Genomic DNA, 24975 nt, shown 5'->3' on the forward strand with positions numbered 1-24975 from the left:
ACCCACCGCCGCTAGAGGCCCGCGGTTTGTGGCCTGGGTTGGAGGGAGGGGTCCAGGACACGACGTGGATGAGGCCCGGTGACATGGGGGATGTGCCGTCTGGTCGAGCGGGGAGGGGGAGAGAGAGAGGAGCAATGAGAAAAGAGCTTCGTAGATTTTCGGATTCCTCCAGCGTGAAGCGCATCTCCCAAGTCATCATGCAGAGACACACAGACTCATCATAGAGACACACAGACTCATCATACAGAGACACACAGACTCATCATAGAAACACACAGACTCATCATAGAGACACACAGACTCATCATAGAGACCCACAGACTCATCATAGAGACACACAGACTCATCATAGAGACACACAGACTCACCACACAGAGACACATAGACTCACCACACAGAGACACATAGACTCACCACACAGAGACACATAGACTCACCACACAGAGACCCACAGACTCACCACACAGAGACCCACAGACTCATCACACAGATACACACAGACTCATCACACAGATACACACAGACTCACCACACAGAGACACACAGACTCACCACACAGAGACCCACAGACTCACACACAGAATCACCACAGAGACCCACAGACTCACCACACAGTGACCCACAGACTCACCACACAGAGACCCACAGACTCACCACACAGAGACCCACAGACTCGCCACACAGAGACCCACAGACTCGCCACACAGAGACACACAGACTCACCACACAGAGACCCACAGACTCACCACACAGAGACTCACAGACTCACCACACAGAGACCCACAGACTCACCACACAGAGACTCACAGACTCACCACACAGAGACCCACAGACTCACCACACAGAGACCCACAGACTCACCACACAGAGACCCACAGACTCACCACACAGAGACCCACAGACTCACCACACAGAGACCCACAGACTCACCACACAGACTCACCACACAGACTCACCACACAGACTCACCACACAGACTCACCACACAGAGACCCACAGACTCACCACACAGAGACCCACAGAGACACACAGACTCACCACGCCATGTTACACGTGTATCGAGACCGCACTGCATTGTGGGAGCCTTACTCTCACTCTCCTCCATCATTGGCTGGTGCGGCGATTTCCCATCATCCATTGCAGTGGAGGGAGGGGGCAGCCCCGGGGAGAAGTGGTGGGGGCCAGGGGGAGGGGCTGGTACCCCCCGCTCCTGAACGGGAAGAGGGCGAGAGAGACACGGGGATGTGGTGGTGGTGGTTGTGGTGGTTGTTGTAGTGGTTGTGGTGGTTGTGGTGGTGGTTGCGGTAGTTGTTGTAGTGGTTGTGGTGATGGTGGTTGTAGTTGTGGATGTTATTGTTGTGGTAGTGGTAATTGTTGTTGTGGTAGTGGTGGTTGTGGTAGTGGTGGTTGTGGTAGTGGTGGTTGTGGTAGTTGTTGTGGTAGTGGTGGTTGTGGTGATAGTGGTGGTTGTTGTTGTGGTAGTGGTGATAGTGGGGGTTGTTGTTGTGGTTGTTGTTGTGGTAGTGGTGGTTGTTGTGATAGTGGTGGTTGTTGTTGTGATAGTGGGGGTTGTGGTTGTTGTTGTGGTAGTGGTGGTTGTTGTTGTGGTAGTGGTTGTTGTTGTGGTTGTTGTGGTAGTGGTGGTGGTAGTGGTGGTGGTTGTTGTTGTGGTAGTGGTTGTTGTTGTTGTGGTCTCACCATGGGTCTCTGGCTCCGCTCTCTGCCACGTTTCGCCTCCGCAATCACAGCGGCCACAACGTCACCGTCGCCTAGCAACAACGTGTCTACAACAACCACCACCACCACAACAACACTCAATCACAACAACCACGAAAACAACAACAATCACAACAACAACCACAACAATAACAACAATCAATCGCAACAATCACAACCACCACCACAACAACCACAACCCCATCAACCACCACAACAACCAACAACCACAACCCCAACAACCACCACCACAACACCAGCACATCTCCACAACTACCACCACCACCACAACCACTACAACAATCACAACCACCACCACAACAACCACAACCCCAACAACCACCACAACAACCCCAACCCCAACAACCACAACCCCAACAACCACCACCACCACAATAACCACAACCACCACATCTCCACAACTACCACCACCACCACTACAACAAACACAACTACCACCACAACATCAACCACCACTGCAACATCAACCACAAACAACCACCACAAGCACCACACGGCTGCACTATCGCCACCACCACCACCACCAATCTCCGCCATTCTCCACTCAGTGACGGTGACGTCACCACGGCGCCCGTGCCAGGCTGGGTGCACTTTGCGGCTGCCGCGTGAAGTGTCGACGGCTCTCGCTGCTGACAGCAGGTCACGGGACAGACCCAGCAGGTGCCATGGGTTGGGTTGACTGCTGTGCCAGGCTAGGTGCAGGAGGAGGTCACGGGACAGACCCAGCAGGTGCCATGGGTTGACTGCTGTGCCAGGCTAGGTGCAGGAGGAGGTCACGGGACAGACCCAGCGGGTGCCATGGGTTGACTGCTGTGCCAGGCTAGGTTCAGGAGGAGGTCACGGGGCAGACCCAGCAGGTGCCATGGGTTGACTGCTGTGCCAGGCTAGGTGCAGGAGGTCACGGGACAGACCCAGCAGGTGCCATGGGTTGACTGCTGTGCCAGGCTAGGTGCAGGAGAAGGTCACGGGACAGACCCAGCGGGTGCCATGGGTTGACTGCTGTGCCAGGCTAGGTGCAGGAGGAGGTCACGGGACAGACCCAGCGGGTGCCATGGGTTGGCTGACTGAGATGACCGGCAGATGCACCACCACCAGCTGTACCCCCCTACTGTGCCAACTTGCTGTGCTTTAGCCGCCCAGCGCTCCGCTCGTTGTTGTGAGCGTCGCTCCTCCGCCCTCCGTTGTTGTTGGAGGGCGACTGCCTCCAACTGCCCAGTAGCAGCGTCCTTCACGAGCCTCCTCCACAGAGGCCGATCTTGACACCGCTGGTACCGGTCGTCAGCAAGTCAACTCAGCTCCACGTCCTCCTGTACCACATCACTCCATCTCTTCTCTAGCCCGTGCCGCGCCCGTTTAGCCCCCTCGATCCGGCTGAACAAAAGCTGTTTAGGCATGTGGTGGCTGGGCATGCGGGCTACATGACCCAACCAAGCAGCCTTGCCTGCCGGAGGAATTCACTGATGGGAATGTGTCCAGATCTTTCAAGGATTTGTGAGCTGTTCACACAATCCCCCCTGGTAAAACGCAGGATGGATTGTAGGCAGGCCAGCCTAAATGTTTCTAACCGGCGCAGAAGTTCCATTAGAGGGGTCCACGTTTCACAAGCGTAGAGAAGGGAGGGAATGACTGTGGCCGAGAAAACCTGAAGCTTCGTGTGGAGCGACAGACCAGGTAGCTTCCACACAGCGTTACGCAGCTGATGAAAAGATATTGCAGCCTGACTGATTCGGAGTGAGACCTCTGCTGTCAAACTGGAGCCGGTCATAAGCACACTGCAAGGTTAGGGAATCTTTCCACTCTCTCCACAACTGCCCCATTACCAATTGTGAACTGAGAGAGTGGAGTGTTTGATGGTACAAAATACCCAGGCAGGTGCTTAGTTTTGGTGGGACTGATGGTAAGGCCCCACCTCTTAGTGGCACGCTCCAGGTTCAGCAGCAGCGCCTCCAACTCCTCCTCTGAGTGAGCAGCAATGACCAGATCATCGGCATACATAACGTGGTTGAGACCAATAGGGAGCCATCCCTTGACCGCACCTGGGCATCAATCAGCCTCCCATTGTATCTGTACCAGATGGAAATTCCTCCGATACAGTCATGGAAAGCTTCTTGAACTACGTAGTCAAAGAAGATGTTAAATAATGTGGGAACCAGAGGACATCCCTGTCGCACCCCAAAGTGAACAGATAATGGCTCTGACTCCTGGCCACACAGCTTTACCCGGGCCTGCCCTTAATGATCGTGAGCAGAGGGTCAGGGACTTCGAAAGCACGAAGAACAACCCAGAGCCCAGGCCTACTGATGGTATCATAGGCCTTGACCAGGTCAATAAAGCAAATATGGAGGTCTTGCTGGAATTTCCCGAGATCTCTGCTGTAGCAGACAGAGAATATGGCATCTGTGCAGGACCGCCCTGATCTGAAACCGCATTGGGGCTCCGCAAGCCTCTCCTCAGTGTGCCTGGCAAGGCGATGTTCATTAATCCTTTCCAGGACCTTTCCCGGCACACTGAGGAGTGAGATGCCCCTGTAGTTGTTACAGTCTGTGCGGTCCCCCTTCTCAAAGAGGGGGACCACCAGGGCATCCTTCCAATCCTGCGGAACCCGTCCAGCGGTCCAGACCGTTGTTATGATGTCATGTAGGGCAGTCTGTGCACAAACGCCACCCTCCCTCGAAATTTCGCTTGGGAGATCATCTCTGCCCGGCGCCTTTCCTGGTCTCAAGACTCCAGATCACCCCTCGCTATTCCAACACAGATGGCACCTCGGCCAGCCACTCAGAAGGGCTGGTGGCTGCTTCTCTCAATATTTGAGGCACTTTGCCCCACGATGTTGTCTGGGCCGAGGGAATTCCACACCCCCGAGGAACTCACGAGAATGCTCTGCAAACCTGCTGACCTCTTCCTGGGGGTCGGAGATGGGATCACCGCTCTGTCCCTTCAGGATGGTGATGGGTGAGGCGCTGCAAGTTACTTTTGTGATGGAGTTAAAGAGTGATTTGTGATTGTGGGCCACCGAGGCAGATCACATCTCTTCAGCAACCCACGCTCACCACTCAGCCTTGCAGCGCCGCACGGCTCGCTGAACCTCCAACACTACAACCACCGCACGGCTACACAACCACCACCACAATCACCACAACCACCACCACAACATGGCTACGCAACAACCACCATCACCACAACCACCACCACCACAACCACAATCACCACCACAATCACCACCACCACAACCACCACCACCACAACCACCACCACCACAACCACCACCACAACATGGCTACGCAACCACCACCACAACCACCACAATCACCACCACAATCACCACCACAATCACCACCACCACAATCACCACCACCACAATCACCACCACCACAATCACCACCACCACAATCACCACCACCACAATCACCACCACCACAATCACCACCACAACCACCACCACAAGATGGCAACGCAACCACCACCACCACAACCACCACCACAACCACCACCACAATCACCACCACCAAAACCACCACCACAACCACCACCACAACTACCACAACCACCGCAACCACCACCACAACCACCACAACCAGCACCACCACAACCACCACAACCACCGCACTGCAACACAACCACCACCACAACCACCACACGGCTACGACCGCTCCCCACCGCCCCCCCCCTCTCACCAGGGAGGTTGCTGCCCCCTCCCCCTCCTCCCCCTCTCTTGTGGGAGTGCAGCGGGGACCCAGCCCCTCCCCCCACGGCCCCTCCCCCCATGGCCCCCACCCCTTGCCTGGGGGGTCCCCGGCCCCCCAGGGAGGAGGAGGTGAGGGGGTGGGGGGCTCGGGGGGGGCCGTCCGGGTGGGGCTTGGGGGGGCGCGAACACAGATTCAGTGGCTGGGACGACTCCGGCTGTGGAGACACGGGGGGGGGGGAGACGCGGGGAGATTAGGGAAGATAACGGGGGGAGACGCGAGGAGATGGGGGGGGGAGATGAGGGGAGATGGGGGGGGGAGACACGGGGAGATGAGAGATAAGGGGGGGAGACGCGGGGAGATGGGGGGGGGGAGATGAGGGGAGATGGGGGGGGAGACACGGGGAGATGAGGGGAGATAAGGGGGGGAGATGAGGGGGGAGATGAGGGGGGGGAGATGAGGGGGGGAGATGAGGGGGGGAGATGAGGGGGGGAGATGAGGGGGGGAGACACGGGGGGGAGACACGGTGAGACGCAGGGGAGACACGGGGAATTTACATCAAGTCCAGTATATCTCTGTGTGTCAGAGTGAGACTCAGACACACCGCTCTGTATCTCTGTGTCTCAGAGTGAGACTCAGACACACCGCTCTGTATCTCTGTGCGTGTCAGAGTGAGACTCAGGCACACCGCTCTGTATCTCTGTGTCTCAGAGTGAGACTCAGACACACCGCTCTGTATCTCTGTGCGTGTCAGAGTGAGACTCAGACACACCGCTGTGTATCTCTGTGTGTCAGAGTGAGACTCAGGCACACCGCTCTGTATCTCTGTGTCTCAGAGTGAGACTCAGACACACCGCTCTGTATCTCTGTGCGTGTCAGAGTGAGACTCAGACACACCGCTGTGTATCTCTGTGTGTCAGAGTGAGACTCAGACACACCGCTGTGTATCTCTGTGTCTCAGAGTGAGACTCAGACACACTGCTGTGTATCTCTGTGTCTCAGAGTGAGACTCAGACACACCGCTGTGTATCTCTGTGTGTGTCAGAGTGAGACTCAGACACACCGCTCTATCTCTGTGTGTCAGAGTGAGACTCAGACACACCACTCTGTATCTCTGTGTGTCAGTGTGAGACTCAGACACACCGCTGTGTATCTCTGTGTGTGTCAGAGTGAGACTCAGACACACCGCTGTGTATCTCTGTGTGTCAGTGTGAGACTCAGACACACCGCTGTGTATCTCTGTGTGTCAGTGTGAGACTCAGCCACACCGCTGTGTATCTCTGTGTGTCAGTGTGAGACTCAGACACACCGCTGTGTATCTCTGTGCGTCAGAGTGAGACTCAGACACACCGCTGTGTATCTCTGTGTGTCAGTGTGAGACTCAGACACACCGTTGTGTATCTCTGTGTGTGTCAGTGTGAGACTCAGACACACCGCTGTGTATCTCTGTGTGTCAGAGTGAGACTCAGACACACCGCTGTGTATCTCTGTGTGTCAGAGTGAGACTCAGACACACCGCTGTGTATCTCTGTGTGTCAGAGTGAGACTCAGACACACCGCTGTGTATCTCTGTGTGTCAGAGTGAGACTCAGACACACCGCTGTGTATCTGTGTGTCAGTGTGAGACTCAGACACACTGCTGTGTATCTCTGTGTGTCAGAGTGAGACTCAGACACACCGCTGTGTATCTCTGTGTATCAGAGTGAGACTCAGACACACCGCTGTGTATCTCTGTGTGTCAGAGTGAGACTCAGACACACCGCTGTGTATCTCTGTGTGTCAGAGTGAGACTCAGACACACCGCTGTATATCTCTGTGTGTGTCAGAGTGAGACTCAGACACACCGCTGTGTATCTCTGTGTGTCAGAGTGAGACTCAGACACACCGCTGTGTAACTCTGTGTGTCAGAGTGAGACTCAGACACACCGCTGTGTATCTCTGTGTGTCAGAGTGAGACTCAGACACACCGCTGTGTATCTCTGTGTGTCAGTGTGAGACTCAGACACACCGCTGTGTATCTCTGTGTGTCAGAGTGAGACTCAGACACACCGCTGTGTATCTCTGTGTGTGTCAGAGTGAGACTCAGACACACCGCTGTGTAACTCTGTGTGTGTCAGAGTGAGACTCAGACACACCGCTGTGTATCTCTGTGTGTCAGAGTGAGACTCAGACACACCGCTGTATATCTCTGTGTGTGCACACCGCTGCTCTACATCTCTGGGCCGACGCTACGGCCATTACCTTGGGCTTAGGGGAGGCATTGATCGAGTTCACCGACATCTGGAGCCGGGCCCCTGCCGCTTGGTGCGACGAGGCCCCCCCCACCACGGCCGCCGCCGCTACGCCGCCGTTCGCCGCCGCGCTGCCGGCCGCGCTGACCGGGACGGTGAGCTGTCCGTGCAAAGACGACGCCGCCGACAACGACGAGGACGACGACGACGAGGAGGAGGAGCAGCTCACCACGGAGGTGGGGGGAGACTGGAAGGCCGTGAGCTGGGTGGCGTACAGCTGCTACGGGCAACACAAAGACACAGATTCAGCGGGCTGGGACGACTCCGGCTGTGGAGACACGAGGGGGAGACGCGGGGAGACGAGGGGGGTGGAGACACGGGGAGGAGACACGGGGAGGAGACACGGGGAGACATGGGGAGATGCGGGGGGAGGAGACACGGGGGACGCGGGGGGAGACACGGGGAGGAGACACGGGGAGGAGACACGGGGAGATGAGGGGGGTGGAGACACGGGGAGAAGACACGGGGAGGAGACATGGGGAGATGAGGGGGGGAGATGCTGACTACCTCGCCTGGTACGCAGGAGATTAGCGGGCTCCATCTTGACCCTGACGCCTGCTGCTGCTGCTGTATATTTGTGTGTGGCGAGGAGATGTTGACTACCTCGCCCCGTACGCAGGAGATCAGCGGATCGAGGGGGCTAAACGGGCGCGGCACGGGCTAGAGAAGAGATGGAGTGACGTGGTACAGGAGGACGTGGAGCTGAGTGGACTTGCCGATGACCGGTACCAGCGGTGTCAAGATCGGCCTCTGTGGAGGAGGCTCGTGAAGGACGCTACTGGGCAGTTGGAGGCAGTCGCCCTCCAACAACAACGGAGGGCGGAGGAGCGACGCTCACAACAACGAGCGGAGCGCCGGGTGGCTAAAGCACAGCAAGTTGGCACAGTAGGGGGCACAGGTGGTGCATCAGCCAGTCATCTCGGTCATCTCAGTCAGTCGACCCGTGGCACCTGCTGGGTCTGCCCCGTGACCTCCTGCCAGCGGGCGTTCGACACTTCACGTGGCCTCAAGGTGCACCTAGCCTGGCACAAGCGTCGTGGTGACGTCACCGCCACTTAGTGGCGAATGGCGGTTGTTGTTGTTGTGTGTCTGTGAGTCTTTGTGAGCGTGCGTGTGTGAGCGTGCGTGTGAGCAAGCGTGTGTGTGTGTGAGTGTGTGTGAGCGTGTGAGTGAGTGAGCGTGTGAGTGAGAGCACAGAACAAACGAGGTCCGACGTTTTGGGCGAGGGCCCTAGCGCAGGGGACGTCACCTGCAGCTGTAGAGGTGAGGCGGCAGCTGCCAGCGTGGTGGGGATCAGGTGCATGGGGTACGGCTCTCCTGCACACGCATAGCACATGCTTAGCACACGCACAGCATATACAATTGACACGTACAGCACGCTCTACGCACGCATGCTGTGTGAGTATGCTATGCGTGTGTGCTGTGCGTGTGCTGTGTGTGCTGTGTGTGTGCTGTGTGTGTGCTGTGTGTGTGATGTGTGTGTGTGCGGTGTGTTCTGTGTGTGTGCGTGTGTGTGTGCTGTGTGCACTTTGTGTGTGTGCTGTGTGTACTGTGTGTGTGCTGTGTGTGTGCTGTGTGTTCTGTGTGTGTGCTGTGTGTGTGTGCTGTGTGTGTGCTGTGTGTGTGCTGTGTGTGTTCTGTGTGTGTGTTCTGTGTGTGTGCTGTGTGTGTGTGCTGTGTGTGCTGTGTGTGTGCTGTGTGTGTTGTGTGTGTGCTGTGTGTGTGTGTGTGTTGTGTGTGTGCTGTGTGTGTGCTGTGTGTCTGTGCTATGTGAACTGTGTGTGTGTACTGTGTGTACTGTGTGTGATGTGTGTGTGCTGTGTGTGCTGTGTGTGCTGTGTGTACTATGTGTGCTGTGTGTGCTGTGTGTGTGTGCTGTGTGTGTGTTCTGTGTGTGTGTTCTGTGTGTGTGCTGTGTGTGTGTGCTGTGTGTGTGTGCTGTGTGTGTGTGCTGTGTGTGTGTTCTGTGTGTGTGCTGTGTGTGTGCTGTGTGTGTGTGCTGTGTGTGTACTGTGTGTGTGTGCTGTGTGTGTTCTGTGTGTGTGTGCTGTGTGTGTTCTGTGTGTGTGTGCTGTGTGTGTACTGTGTGTGTGCTGTGTGTGTGCTGTGTGTGTGTTGTGTGTGTGTTGTGTGTGTGCTGTGTGTGTGCTGTGCTATGTGTACTGTGTGTGTGGTCTGTGTGTGTGTGCTGTGTGTGTGTTGTGTGTGTGCTGTGTGTGCTGTGTGTGCTGTGCGTGTGTACCGTGTGTGCTGTGTGTGTGTGTGCTGTGTGTGCTGTGTGTGTGTGCTGTGTGTGCTGTGTGTGTGTGTACTGTGTGTGCGTACTATGTGTGCTGTGTGTACTGTGTGTGTGTGCTGTGTGTGCTGTGTGTACTGTGTGTGTGTGCTGTGTGTGCTGTGTGTGTACTGTGTGTGCTGTGTTTGTGTGCTGTGTGTGCTGTGTGTGCTGTGTGTACTATGTGTGCTGTGTGTGCTGTGTGTGTGCTGTGTGTGCTGTGTGTGTACTGTGTGTGCTGTGTGTGTGTGCTGTGTGTGTGTGCTGTGTGTGCTGTGTGTGTGTGTACTGTGTGTGCTCTGTGTGTGCTGTGTGTGTGCTGTGTGTGTGTACTATGTGTGTGTGTACTATGTGTGTGTGTGTGCTGTGTGTGTGCTGTGTGTGTGCTGTGTGTGTGCACTATGTGTGTGTGTGCTGTGTGTGTGCTGTGTGTGTGCTGTGTGTGTGTCTGTGTGTGCTGTGTGTGTGTCTGCGTGTGCTGTGCGTGTGCTGTGTGTGTGTGCTGTGTGTGTGTGTGCTGTGTGTGTGCGCTGTGTGTGTGTGTGCTGTGTGTATGTGCTGTGTGTGTGTGCTGTGTGTGTGTGAGCTGTGTGTGCGTGTGCTGTGTGTGCGTGTGCTGTGTGTGCTGTGTGCGTGTGCTGTGTGCGTGTGCTGTGTGTGCTATGTGCTGTGTGCTGTGTGTGTGCTGTGTGTGTGTGCTGTGTGTGCTGTGTGTGCTGTGTGTGTGCTGTGTGTGTGCTGTGTGTGTGTGCTGTGTGTGTGTGCTGTGTGTGTGTGCTGTGTGTGTGCTGTGTGTGTGCACTGTGTGTGCTGTGTGTGTGCACTGTGTGCGTGTGCTGTGTGTGCTGTGTGTGTGCTGTGTGTGTGCTGTGTGTGTGCTGTGCGTGTGCTGTGTGTGCTGTGTGTGTGCTGTGCGTGTGCTGTGTGTGCTGTGTGTGCGTGCTGTGTGTGCTGTGTGTGTGCTGTGTGTACTGTGTGTGTGCTGTGTGTACTATGTGGGTGTGTACTGTGTGTGTGTGTGTACTATCTGTGTCTGTACTATGTGTGCTGTGTGTGTGTACTATGTGTGTGCTGTGTGTGCTGTGTGTGCGTGTGCTGTGTGTGTGTGCTGTGTGTGCTGTGCGTGCCGCTCACCGGGTTTGTAGGAGATGCCGGGTGGCGGTGGCAGGATGAGCGCTCTCTGGTCGGACGGGAAGATGGGGATCATGACCGGGGTCACGTGGCCCTGTACCTGCTACACACACACAGCACACACACACGTAAGTACACACACACACACAAGTACACACAGATCCCCCGTATAGCCTTAACAGACTGTAGGGGCAAGTGCTGTTAGCGAGCACCTATGAAGGCCGGAACGGTACACGAGGGGGTGGGTGGGCAGCACCACGCCCGACCGCCTTTGTCTCCCCAGTGGCGATGTTTACACACCGCACCAGGTACTCATTTGAGGCTGCGTCAACCTAGGGGAGGCCCAGAACCGGTTCAGATAATCGTCACTGGTGTTGGCCTTGAGCGGGAATCGAACCCGGATCGCCAGGTTCATAGCGCAGCGCACATACCGCAACACTACCGCTCCACCCACAGAACGCCCGCTGGCAGGAGGTCACGGGGCAGACCCAGCAGGTGCCACGGGTCGACTGACTGAGATGACCGAGATGACTGGCTGATGCACCACCTGTGCCCCCTACTGTGCCAACTTGCTGTGCTTTAGCCACCCGGCGCTCTGCTCGTTGTTGTGAGCGTCGCTCCTCTGCCCTCCGTTGTTGCTGGAGGGCGACTGCCTCCAACTGCCCAGTAGCGTCCTTCACGAGCCTCCTCCACAGAGGCCGATCTTGACACTGCTGGTACCGGTCATCGGCAAGTCCACTCAGCTCCACGTCCTCCCGTACCACATCACTCCATCTCTTCTCTAGCCCATGCCGCGCCCGTTTAGCCCCCTCTATCCGGCCGAACAAAAGCTGTTTAGGCATGCGGTGGCTGGGCATGCGGGCTACATGACCCAGCCAACGCAGCCTTGCCTGCTGGAGGAGCTCACTGATTGGACTTTGTCCATATCATTCAAGGATTTGTGAGCTCCTCACACAATCCAGCCTGGTTAAACCCAGGATGGATCGTAGGCAGGCCAGCCTAAATGTTTCCAATCGGCGCAGATGCTCCATTACGGGGGTCCACATTTCACAAGCGTAGAGAATGGAGGGAATGACTGTGGCCGAGAAGACCTGAAGCTTCGTGCGGAGCGACAGACCAGGTAGCTTCCACACAGCATTACGCAACCGATGAAAAGATAATGCCGCTTGACTGATTCTGAGTGAGACCTCTGCAATCAAACCGGAGGTGGTCATAAGCACACTGCCCAGGTATGGGAAACTCTCCACTCTTTCCACAACTGCCCCATCACCAATTGGGAGTTGTGGGGGTGGAGTGTTTGACAGCACAAAATATCCAGGCAGGTGCTTAGTTTTGGTGGGGCTGATCGCAAGGCCCCACCTCTTATTAGCATGCACCAGGTTCAGCAGCAGCACCTCCAACTCCTCCTCTGAGTGAGCAACAAACACATTCCTGCGGAGGGAGCTGGTAGGAACGTTGGGTTGCTCGGTCAATGGCCAGGGTCAACGGCGGCGTGGTGTATTTCCGCAAATATGCCCGACTGTGAGGGCGGGCACAAGCCGGCGTGAGTAGGTTAAACGTTGAGTTTTATAAGGGCACCACGGGGTGACCAGCCCCTCCCCACGCAGCCCCACCCTCCACACCCAGCCCCTCCCCTCCCAGCCCCTCCCTGTACGACGGACGGACACAATCACCCCCTGTGGGCTGGTGGAACCAGTGGGTTCCTACCAGTATTACCAGATCATTAGCATGCGTAACATGGTTGACCAATAGGGAGCCATCCCTCGACCGCACCTGGGTATCGATCAGCCTCCCATTGTATCTGTATAGAAATTCCTCAATATCAATATTTCAGGCACCGCAGCCTCAGCAGGGTCATGCCCACTTTGCCCAATGATGTTTTCCCCGAAGACCTCATAGAAATGCTCAGCAAATATGCAAACCTGTTCCTTACACACCTCTCTCACACACACTCACCCACACTCTCACTCACACACAATCACACACACTCATTCGCACAACCTCTCACACACACACAAAACCTCTCACTCACACACACTCTCTCTCACACACACAGTCACACACACTCTCTCTCACACACTCACACACCATCGCTCTCTCTCACACACTCACTCACACACAACCTCTCTCTCACACACACACAGGCGCACACACATACTACTCTCTCTCACTCTCACACACACCCTCACATACACTCTCTCTCACACACACAGTCACACACACTCTCTCTCACACACTCACACACCATCGCTCTCTCTCACACACTCACTCACACACAACCTCTCTCTCACACACACACAGGCGCACACACATACTACTCTCTCTCACACACACACAAACTCCCTCTCACACACACGCCCTCTCTCTCTCACACCTTCACCACCCCCCAACCCACCACCCCCACGCTAAACAATGAGTGGCTCACAAAGCGGCCTCAGCCACGCCGGAGAGACTGGGGAGGGGGCGGAAGTGGTGGAACAGAGGAATGGAGGAGTGGCCCAACATACAACGCGCACACCACGTGGTGTGGTACAACTGTGTGTGTGTACACCACGTGGTACAACTGTGTGTGTGTGTGTACACCACGTGGTGTGGTACTGTGTGTGTGTACACCACGTGGGGTGGTACAACTGTGTGTGTGTACACCACGTGGTACAACTGTGTGTGTGTGTGTACACCACGTGGTGTAGTACAACTGTGTGTGTGTGTGTACACCACGTGGTGTAGTACAACTGTGTGTGTGTACACCACGTGGTGTGGTACAACTGTGTGTGTGTGTACACCACATGGTGTAGTACAACTGTGTGTGGGTGTACACCACGTGGTGTAGTACAACTGTGTGTGTGTGTGTGTGTACACCACGTGGTGTGGTACTCTGTGTGTGTGTGTACACCACGTGGTACAACCGTGTGTGTGTGTACACCACGTGGTGTGGTACAACTGTGTGTGTGTACACCACGTGGTACAACTGTGTGTGTGTGTGTGTACACCACGTGGTGTAGTACAACTGTGTGTGTGTACACCACGTGGTGTAGTACAACTGTGTGTGTGTGTACACCACGTGGTGTAGTACAACTGTGTGTGTGTGTACACCACGTGGTGTGGTACAACTGTGTGTGTGTGTACACCACGTGGTGTAGTACAACTGTGTGTGTGTGTACACCACGTGGTGTGGTACTGTGTGTGTGTGTGTACACCACGTGGTACAACCGTGTGTGTGTACACCACGTGGTGTGGTACAACTGTGTGTGTGTACACCACGTGGTACAACTGTGTGTGTGTGTACACCACGTGGTGTGGTACAACTGTGTGTGTGTGTGTACACCACGTGGTGTAGTACAACTGTGTGTGTGTGTACACCACGTGGTGTAGTACAACTGTGTGTGTGTACACCACGTGGTGTAGTACAACTGTGTGTGTGTGTACACCACGTGGTGTAGTACAACTGTGTGTGTGTGTACACCACGTGGTGTGGTACAACTGTGTGTGTGTGTACACCACGTGGTGTGGTACAACTGTGTGTGTGTGTACATCACGTGGTATGGTACAACTGTGTGTGTGTGTACACTGCTGTAGTAGTAGCTGTAGCTGCTACTACTGCTGTAGTAGCAGCTACAGCTACTACTACTGCTGTAGTAGCAGCTACAGCTGCTGCTACTGCTGTAGTAGCAGCTACTGTTTTCAGTTTTTTCAGTTTCATGTACGAGGCGTAGCCCTGTGAGCCATGTGGCTCTTGACAAATGAAAACACGAACAAAGAAAACATCTTAAACAAGTGGCGACGCGCAACAGAAAAATCCGTGAAAAAACAGCAAAATCTTCCAGAAAAAAAGCACCGTGCATCAACGCTACGTGCAAAAATCCCAGCGGGATGCAAGTCAAAAATAACAACCGTAAGACAATTTAGAATAAACTTATCAGGCTAACTCTGTACTTCAACACACAAACATGGCTAAACCCAACGTTTTGGAAATCACCAAAATAAAGCTATAAAGCAAGGTAACGGCGATCTTAGGAACTCAATTTAACACGTGTAAGGCTTTCGCGACCAATATTATTCATAATGTAGGTTTTTGGGTGAGATCGCGTTATTTATAGATGTGTCGTAACCCACCACCACCCGACACGGCCAAACAGTAAAAAATGTGTCACGTTGACAAAAGGACAAATTAATTGACTTGGGCTAAAGAAGTACCCGGCCGGGTACGGGTAGGGTACGGGTATCGGGTACCCGATTGCGACTTCTGGCATGAAGCCATGTTGCAGGCGCGGGTGGGTTGATTCTAGGAACTTGAATTGTGAGAAGAGACAAGACGTTGGGAAATGAGTGACAAACAGATACTCACCAGTGACTCACGGTCTACCCGTACCCGGCCGCACCAGGGTCGCAATCGGGTACCCGTACCCGTACCCTACCCGTGGCAGCTAGAGTCCTCTCGTCCTCTGGCTTGAGATGGCTGCCACCTATGGGTCAGACGATTGCCTGCCACCATTAAGCAATTGGTAATTAAATATTAAAAAAATAATTCCTAAAAAGTGGAAAATTTTGGAAAACATTTTTCACGAAAATGCATTGTCACGCACAACGAGTCTGTGTGCAAAATGTCAGCTCGATTGGATCACGGGAAGTGGGTTAAAAAACGACCGAAAGATTTGCACGGTCGTAAGCAAGCAAGAAAGCAAGCACGCAAGCAAGTGAACTTAATATAAAGGATTTAAAAACATTTATCCTGGAATGATCCAGTTCAGTGCCCAAGTCATTGACATGAAGAGAGAACAAGAGGGGGTCGAGAATGGAAGCCTGTGGAACCACCGTTTGTTATCTTAACACCGTTTGACCTCCAACCATCTGTGAAGACAGTTTGGGTGCGAGAAGAGAGGCAATTTGTTTAACCAATCCACTGCGTTATGCGACATCTCCTTTACCAGTGGCAAAATATAGTAGTAGGTTTTTACCCTTTCAACTGGTACAAAAACTGACACCTTTATACAAGGCATCATGTTTGCAATAACCACAACACAAGCAGTCAAAATGCAAACAAAAATAAACAACTCTGATGATGATAATGATATGCACTGTCCTTGAAGCCTAGTCTCCATTGGTGTTGGACCAGATGACGCCAAAAGGCGTACAACTCAAACACAGCGCACTATCAGAGTATTGAGAGCTCGCGGTAAGCATTTACACTATGAGACATCTCCTTTACTAGTGGTCCAACACCAATGGAGACTAGGCTCTAAGAAAAGCTGTCACGGGTGTGGACCAATCAACTTCAAGGACAATGCATTATCATCATCAGAGTTGTTTCTTTTTGTTTGCATTTTGACTGCTTGTGTTGTGGTTATTGCAAACATGATGCCTTGTATAAAGGTGTCAGTTTTTGTACCAGTTGAAAGGGTAAAAACCTACTACCATTCCACTGCGTGTTGGTAGAAACGGAGGCACCTTAATTGACTAAGCAGGGTGTTGTGGTCGACTGCGTCGAAGGCTTTGGACAAGTCAAGATAAAGACAGGCAAAGTACTGCTTATTATCACGGCTACTGTAAATGTGATTCAAAGAGGCTAATGCAGCAGATGTGGTGCTGTATTTTTTTCGGAACCCTGATTGGTTTCGATGTAATAGATTGTTGTTGTCGGACAGGAAACTGCTAATTTGGTAGTTCAATAATTTTTCAATAATGTTCATCAACGGGGACAAAGTTGAAATAGGTCGCTAGTTATTTGCATCATCTTTGGAGCCCCGTTCGTGAAGTGGACGAACATAGGAATGTTTCCATTCTAGAGGTACTGACGCTTATTTGATGGACAGGTTGAAAATATGGGCTATAGGTTTGTATATTAGGTGACCAACAGTTTAGCAGAGCAAAGACGGGAATACGATCCGCTCCGCTAGAGGAGGACCCTTTGAGGTAGGACAGTTGTTTGAGAAACATTACTTTCGTGGATTGGCTGGAAACTAAATTGGTTTAATGTTTGGACAGCGGTGTAGGACATTGCATGAGCAGGGGTGACTTCCCAATACACATCATCAAAATTCATCTTCTTGGTTCTTTCGGTAAAGTCACGTAGAAGGGAAGTAATAAAATAATAAAAATAAAACATAATAAAATAATTCTCACGACGTTTCGGCCACAACGCAAGCAGCCGTCTGCAGGTGGAGAACAGGTCTGTCGAGAAGACATTCAGACGTTGTCTTCTCAACAGACCTGTTCTCCACCTGAGGACGGCTGCTTGCGTTGTGGCCGAAACGTTGTGAGAATTGTATTTTATTATGTTTTATTTTTATTATTCCTTCTACGTGACTTTACCGTAAGAACCAAGAAGATGAATCCCCACAGTCACGAAAGCTTTAAATCGAAATTAGCAAAATTTTCGACTATTTTTTTGGGCTCTGAAAAATAGTCCCCATTTCGGTTAAGCGCAACAGGCAGATGATCTGTTTTGGATGCCTTTTCGATACATTTGAATGTTTTCCAGAAGATCCTGGCATTGCCATGTGATTCCAGGAGAGTGGAGGAAAAGTCGGCATTCTTTGCATGCCGGATGTTTTTGACGCACCTATTCCTTCAAATCCTGTATTCTAGCCAGTCATTGACCAAACTGCTCTTCTGAGCACATGCCCAAGCCTTGTCCCGAGTTTTCACAAACTTAGTAATCAAAGGATCAAAGCCATGGCGGGCGGTTGCCTTTAGTTTTAAATCTAACCAACGGAGCATGTTTGTTAGGAGTTTGGAGAAACATGTACCTGAAGTTCTCCTACCTAACCGTAGTCAGGTTGGGGATATCGCAGACTTTGTCAATATCCGAGTAAAGCACATCATTAGTAGATGCCCGTGTGCTGAAGTGTCTCATGGAGTGCTTCTCAATCAATTTAGGGGGGAGGGGCATTGGGTCTGGCTGACGATCTCACCCCAAATATGAAGGAGTGATCACTAAGGTTATTACCCAGAACACCAGTAAGAGGGAAATTATGAGGGGCATTGGACAACAGGACTTCCAGCAGAGATGACTGTCCCGGATTTAAAAGGTTGGGTCTTGTGGGGACATTTATTAAGTGAAGAAGCTCCCTCAGTGCAGTCCCAGCTTCAACATCCTTACCGCTTGGCGGTCTATAAGCTACTACTGCGACGGCTTCTGCAGTAGCAGCAGAGAAACAGGGGTGAGTGGGCGAGTGACGTGAGTAGATGGGGAGTGAGAGTGCGGGTGAGTGGGTGAGCAGGTGGGTGAATATTCTCGGTTGGTGAGTGAGCGAGTAGGTGAGTGAGTGAGCAGGTGGGAGAGTGAATGGTTCGGTGTATAGGGGAGTGTGAGCGTGGGAGGGTGGGTGGATGAGTGAATGGTTATGAAGGTGAGTGAGTAAGAAAGTGGTTGAGTGAATGTCTGGGCGAGTAGGGTGGTGAGTGAGTGGGTGGGTGAGTGAGTGGATGGGCAGGTGAGTGAGTGAGCGTTTGGGTGTGTGAGTGGTTGAGTGGGTAGGTGGATGAGCGAGGGAGTAGGTGGGTTTGGTGGGTGGGTGAGCGAGCGAGTGGGTGGGTGAGTGGGTGGTTAGGTGAGTGAGCGAGTGGGTGGGTGAGTGAAGGGGTAGGTGAGAGAGTGAGCGAGTGGGTGGGTAGGTTAGTGAGCAAGTGAGTGGGTGGGTGAGCGAGTGGGTGAGTAAGCGGATGAAGGGGTGAGTGAGTGGGTGGGTGAGCGGGTGGGTGGGTGAGCGGGTGGGTGAGTGAGTGAGCGAGCGGGTGGCTGTATGTGTGAGTGGTTGGGTGAGTAAGCGAGTGAAGGGGTGAGTGAGTGGGTGGTTAGGTGAGTGAGCGAGTGGGTGGGTGGGTGAGTGAAGGGGTAGGTGAGAGAGTGAGCGAGTGGGTGGGTAGGTTAGTGAGCGAGTGAGTGAGTGGGTGGGTGAGCGGGTGGGTGAGTGAGTAAGCGGATGAAGGGATGAGTGAGTGGGTGGGCGGGTGGGTGGGTGAGTGGTTGGGTGAGTAAGCGAGTGAAGGGGTGAGTGGGTGGGTGAGCGAGCGGGCGGGTGGGTGAGCGAGCGGGCGGGTGAGTGGGTGAGTGAGTGAGTGGGTGGCTATGTGTGTGAGTGGTTGGGTGAGTAAGCGAGTGAAGGGGTGAGTGAGTGAGCGAGCGGGCGGGTGAGTGAGTGAAGCGGGGGAGAGATGAGGAGTAGGTGGGTGGGTGGGTGGGGTGAGACATGGCTGGGAGAGAGAAAGGGAGAGAGAGAAACACAAGAGCCGCTATTGTCTGCTGGGCACAAAAGCAGCCTTATCAGGTTACAGGCTGCACGCACGACAGCTCACACGCACACACAGACACACACACATACAGACACACACACATACATACATACAGACACGCACATACATACACACAGACACACACATACACACACACACGCACACACACACACACAGACACGCACACACATACACACACAGACACACACATAGACAGACACACACACACAGACACGCACAGACACACACATACAGACACACACACAGACACACACACAGACACACACACAGACATACATACATACACGCACACACACAGACACACACACAGACATACATACACGCACACACATACAGACACACATACAGACACACACACAGACACACACATACAGACACACACACATACAGACACACACACATACAGACACACACACACACAGACACGCACATACATACACGCACATACATACACACAGACACACACAGACACACACACAGACACACACACAGACACACACACACAGACACACACACACAGACATGCACACACACACACATGCACATACATACACGCACACACAGACACACACACAAAAAAAGACAAAGACAAAAATCCCCCGTATAGCCTTCACAGACTGTAGGGGCAAGTGCTGTTAGCGAGCACCTATGAAAGCCGGAACGGCACACGAGGGGGTGGGTGGCCAGCACCACGCCCTACCGCCTTTGTCTCCCCAGTGGCGATGTTTACACACTGCACCAGGTACTCATTTGAGGCTGAGTAGACCTAGGGGAGGCCCAGAACCGGTTCAGATAATCGTCACTGGTGTTGGCCTTGAGTGGGAATCGAACCCGGATCGCCGGGTTCATAGCGCAGTGCGCTAACCACTACACTACCGCTCCCCACACACACACACATACAGACACGCACACACAGACACGCACACACAGACAGACACGTACACACAGACACGCACACACAGACACGCACACACAGACACGCACACACAGACACGCACACACAGACACGTACACACAGACACACACATACAGACACACACAAAGACAAACACAGACACCTACACACGCAAGTGCTGTTAGCGAGCACCTACGAAGGCCGCTAACGGCACCCAGACACAGACACACATAGCTCATACACACACACACAGACACACAGACACATACAGACACACAGACAGACACATACACACATACAGACACATACATGCACACACACGCACACATACACACACACACACATACACACACGCACACACGCACACACACACACACAGACACATACATACACACACATACACACACACACACAGACACATACATACACACACATACACACACACAGACACATACATACACACACGCACAGACAAACCAAGACAAAGATCTCCCATGTAACCTCTAACAGGCTGTCGGGGCAAGTGCTGTTAGCGAGTAGCAGCACCTACTAAGGCTACCGGCACTGGCACACGAGGGGGTGGGTGGCCAGCACCACGCCCGACCGCCTTTGTCTCCCCAGTGCTGGCGATGTTGACTACACACCGCTACACCAGGCACTCATTTGAGGCTGCGTCAACCTAGGGGATGAGGCCCAGAACTGGTTCAGATAATCGTCACCGGTGTTGGTAGCCTTGAGCGGGAATCGAACTCAGGTCGCCGGGTTCGTAGCGCTAACCACTGCGCCTCCGCTCCCCAATTAGCCACACACACGTCAACAACAACAACCGCCATTCGCCACTAAGTGGCGGTGACGTCACCACGACGCTTGTGCCAGGCCAAGTGCACCTTGAGGCCACGTGAAGTGTCGAACGCCCGCTGGCAGGAGGTCACGGGGCAGACCCAGCAGGTGCAACGGGTCGACTGACCGAGATGACCGAGATGAGTGGCTGATGCACCACCTGTGCCCCCTACTGTGCCAACTTGCTGTGCTTTAGCCACCGGGCACTCCGCTCGTTGTTGTGAGCATCGCTCCTCCGCCCTCCGCTGTTGTTGGAGGGCGACTGCCTCCAACTGCCCAGTAGCGTCCTTCACGAGCCTCCTCCACAGTGGCCGATCTTGACACCGCTGGTACCAGTCATCGGCAAGTCCACTCAGCTCCACGTCCTCCTGTACCACATCACTCCATCTCTTTTCTAGCCCGTGCCGTGCCTGTTTAGCCCCCTCTACCTGGTCAAACAGAAGCTGCTTGGGCATGCGGTGGCTGGGCATGTGGTCTACATGACCCAGCCACACGTACACACACGTGATGTAGGCTGATGATGATGTTGCCGATAATGATGTTGTTGCTGATGATATTGGCTAATGATGATGTTGCTGAAGATGCTGATGGTAATGTTAGTGATGCGGATGTTGCTGCTGCTAATGATGTTGCTGATGATGATGCTGCTAATGTTGCTGCTGATGGTGCTGATGATGATGATGGTGCTGATGATGGTGATGATGATGCTGATGATGGTGATGATGGTGCTGCTGCTGATGATGGTGGTGCTGATGATGCTGATGATGGTGCTGCTGCTGATGATGGTGGTGCTGATGATGATGATGCTGCTGCTGATGATGGTGGTGCTGATGATGATGGTGCTGATGATGGTGCTGATGATGATGGTGCTGATGATGATGGTGCTGATGATGGTGATGATGATGGTGCTGATGATGATGATGGTGCTGATGATGGTGCTGATGATGATGGTGATGATGGTGCTGATGATGATGGTGATGATGGTACTGATGGTGATGATGGTGGTGCTGATGATGATGGTGGTGCTGATGATGGTGGTGCCGATGATGATGGTGATGATGGTGATGATGGTGCTGATGATGATGGTGATGCTGATGATGCTGATGATGGTGGTGCTGATGGTGATGATGGTGGTGCTGATGGTGATGATGATGGTGCTGATGGTGATGATGGTGCTGATGATGGTGATGATAATGATGATGATGGTGCTGATGATGATGGTGATGATGGTACTGATGGTACTGATGGTGATGATGGTGGTGCTGATGATGATGGTGGTGCTGATGATGGTGGTGCCGATGATGATGGTGATGATGGTGCTGATGATGATGGTGATGCTGATGATGGTGATGATGGTGGTGCTGATGGTGATGATGGTGGTGCTGATGGTGATGATGGTGCTGATGATGGTGATGATAATGATGATGATGATGCTGATGATGGTGCTGATGATGCTGATGGTGCTGATGATGATGGTGCTGATGATGATGCTGATGATGATGCTGATGGGGCTGTACCTGTATCTGCTGCTGCAGGATGTTGATCTTGTGCTGCTGTTGCAACAGCTGTTGCTGCTGCTTGGCGATCTGGGGCACATTACCACGGTTACCGTCAGTTACCATGGTTACCACCGTGTTACCATGGCGAAACATGCATCACGTGATATCACCATGGTTACGAATACATTCCCATCACGCTACCATGGTTACCTACACTCCCCAACACGTTACAATCACGTTGCCATGGTAGCCAACGGATTACCACCAAGTTACCATGGTTACCAATATACGACTCCGGCGTTACCATGGTAATGTGGTGTCCTCTCTCTCCCACTCCCCTCCACCCCCCTCCACTCCCCCCCCCCCGCCCCCCCTGCCCCCCCCACTCCCCCCCCCCGCCCCCCCGCTCCCCCCCGCCCCCCCCCCACCTGCTCCTGCTGTTGGCGAGCGAGCTCCATCTGCTGCCGCTGCTTCTCCATCTGCGAGGCGGCCAGCTTCTTCTGCTCGTCGTGAGCCGACAACAGCTGCTCCCGCAGGCTCGTGAGCTGCGCGATCATCGCCAGCAGGCGGCGCTCCTTCTGCAGCAGCGCCTCGGGGGTGCCTGCACACGCAGCAGCACCAGCCACGGAGGTGAAGACAAACACCACCAGCACCAGCACCATCGTCACCACCGCCAGCGCCACCACCACCGCCACCAGCACCACCACCACCAGCACCACCACCACCAGCACCACCACCGTCATCACCACCGCCGCCACCACCACCACACTCACCACCGCCGCCACCGCCACCTCCACCACTACCGCCGCCGCCGCCACCACCACCACCACCACCTCCACCACCACACTCACCACCGCCACCACCACCATCACCACCACCACTGCACAAATTTTGACTTAAAACTTTCGTGACCGCAGGAATTCATATTCTTGGTTCGTTCGGTAAAGCCACGTAGATAGAAAATATAAACAATAAAATTACATTAAAATCACAAAATAAAATAAAAAGCAAAGCAACCCACACAAGCGCTTGCGTTGCGAGCGAAAAGTCGTGGTTTTTGTTGCTTTTATTTTTAATTTTATTATTTTTATTTTCTATCTCCGTGACTTTACCGAAAGAACCAAGAATATTCATGTAACCCCCCCCCCAGGTGTAGCCTTAGCAGGCTGCCGGGGCAAGTGCTGTTAGTAGCCCCTCCCACTACCCAGCTAGCCCCTCCCACTACCCGGCTAGCCCCTCCCACTACCCGGCTAGCCCCTCCCACTACCCGGCTAGCCCCTCCCACTACCCGGCCAGCCCCTCCCACTACCCGGCCAGCCCCTCCCACTACCCGGCTAGCCCCTCCCACTACCCAGCTAGCCCCTCCCACTACCCAGGTAGCTCCTCCCACTACCCAGCTAGCCCCACCCACTACCCGGCTAGCCCCTCCCACTACCCGGCTAGCCCCTCCCACTACCCGGCTAGCCCCTCCCACTACCCGGCTAGCCCCTCCCACTACCCGGCTAGCCCCTCCCACTACCCAGCTAGCCCCTCCCACTACCCGGCTAGCCCCTCCTACTACCCAGCTAGCCCCTCCCACTACCCAGCTAGCCCCTCCCACTACCCGGCTAGCCCCTCCCACTACCCGGCTAGCCCCGCCTACTGCCCAGTAATGGACGTGTGGACGTCACCTTTCAAGTCACCGACGATGTCGCCGTCGAGACCAAGAATCCGCTCCCTCCAGTCGCCCGCGGTCAGGCTGTCGATGAACGTGGGGTCTGCAGACACAGGCAGACACACAGACACAGGCAGACACACACAGATGATGGTAAACAGGGTGTAGTAGGGGCAAGCGTTGTCTATGAACGTGGGGTCTGTAGACACAGGCAGACACAGACAGGCAGACACAGGTATACAGGGTGTAGTAGAGGCAAGGCTGTCGATGAACGTGGGGTCTGTAGACACAGACAGACACAGGCAGACACACACAGACGATGGTATACAGGGCATAGTAGAGGCAAGGCTGTCGATGAACGTGGGGTCTGTAGACAGACAGACACAGACGATGGTATACAGGGCGTAGTAGAGGCAAGGCTGTCGATGAACGTGGGGTCTGTAGACACAGACAGACACAGACTATGGTATACAGGGCGTAGTAGAGGCAAGGCTGTTGATGAACGTGGGGTGATTATAACGCTGCACTCATCACACACACCAAGTGCTCGCCCACAAATTAACCACCGTAGACCCCCCCCACCCCTGATCTAGTCAAGGAGCAGGAACTACCATCGCCGCGTGAACTCCGCTCATCATCCTGCACCATCGAACTGAGACGTCAAACTGAGACATCAAACTGAGACGTCAAACTGAGACGTCAAACTGAGACATCAAA

General features: G+C 53.8%; 1 protein-coding gene across 1 annotated transcript in view; it reads right to left on the bottom strand.

The window, feature by feature from the left end:
- LOC144733728 (transcription factor Sox-6-like) overlaps window positions 1-24886 on the bottom strand; it is a 26381-nt gene extending 1495 nt beyond the window's left edge. The window contains exons 1-10 of the mRNA XM_078615751.1: window positions 24275-24886; window positions 23033-23205; window positions 22623-22691; window positions 11121-11220; window positions 8961-9028; window positions 7662-7931; window positions 5412-5637; window positions 1699-1784; window positions 1090-1210; window positions 3-99 (exon numbers count right to left, since the gene is read on the bottom strand). Coding sequence (XP_078471877.1) covers window positions 3-99; window positions 1090-1210; window positions 1699-1784; window positions 5412-5637; window positions 7662-7931; window positions 8961-9028; window positions 11121-11220; window positions 22623-22691; window positions 23033-23205; window positions 24275-24593 — 1529 coding nt within the window. The 5' untranslated portion in view covers window positions 24594-24886. The remainder of the gene's footprint in view (window positions 1-2; window positions 100-1089; window positions 1211-1698; window positions 1785-5411; window positions 5638-7661; window positions 7932-8960; window positions 9029-11120; window positions 11221-22622; window positions 22692-23032; window positions 23206-24274) is intronic.
- Window positions 24887-24975: the final 89 nt, after the last annotated feature.

This window comes from Lampetra planeri, chromosome 48, assembly GCF_965212315.1.
Source record: "Lampetra planeri chromosome 48, kcLamPlan1.2.h2, whole genome shotgun sequence".
Lineage (NCBI taxonomy): Eukaryota > Metazoa > Chordata > Hyperoartia > Petromyzontiformes > Petromyzontidae > Lampetra > Lampetra planeri.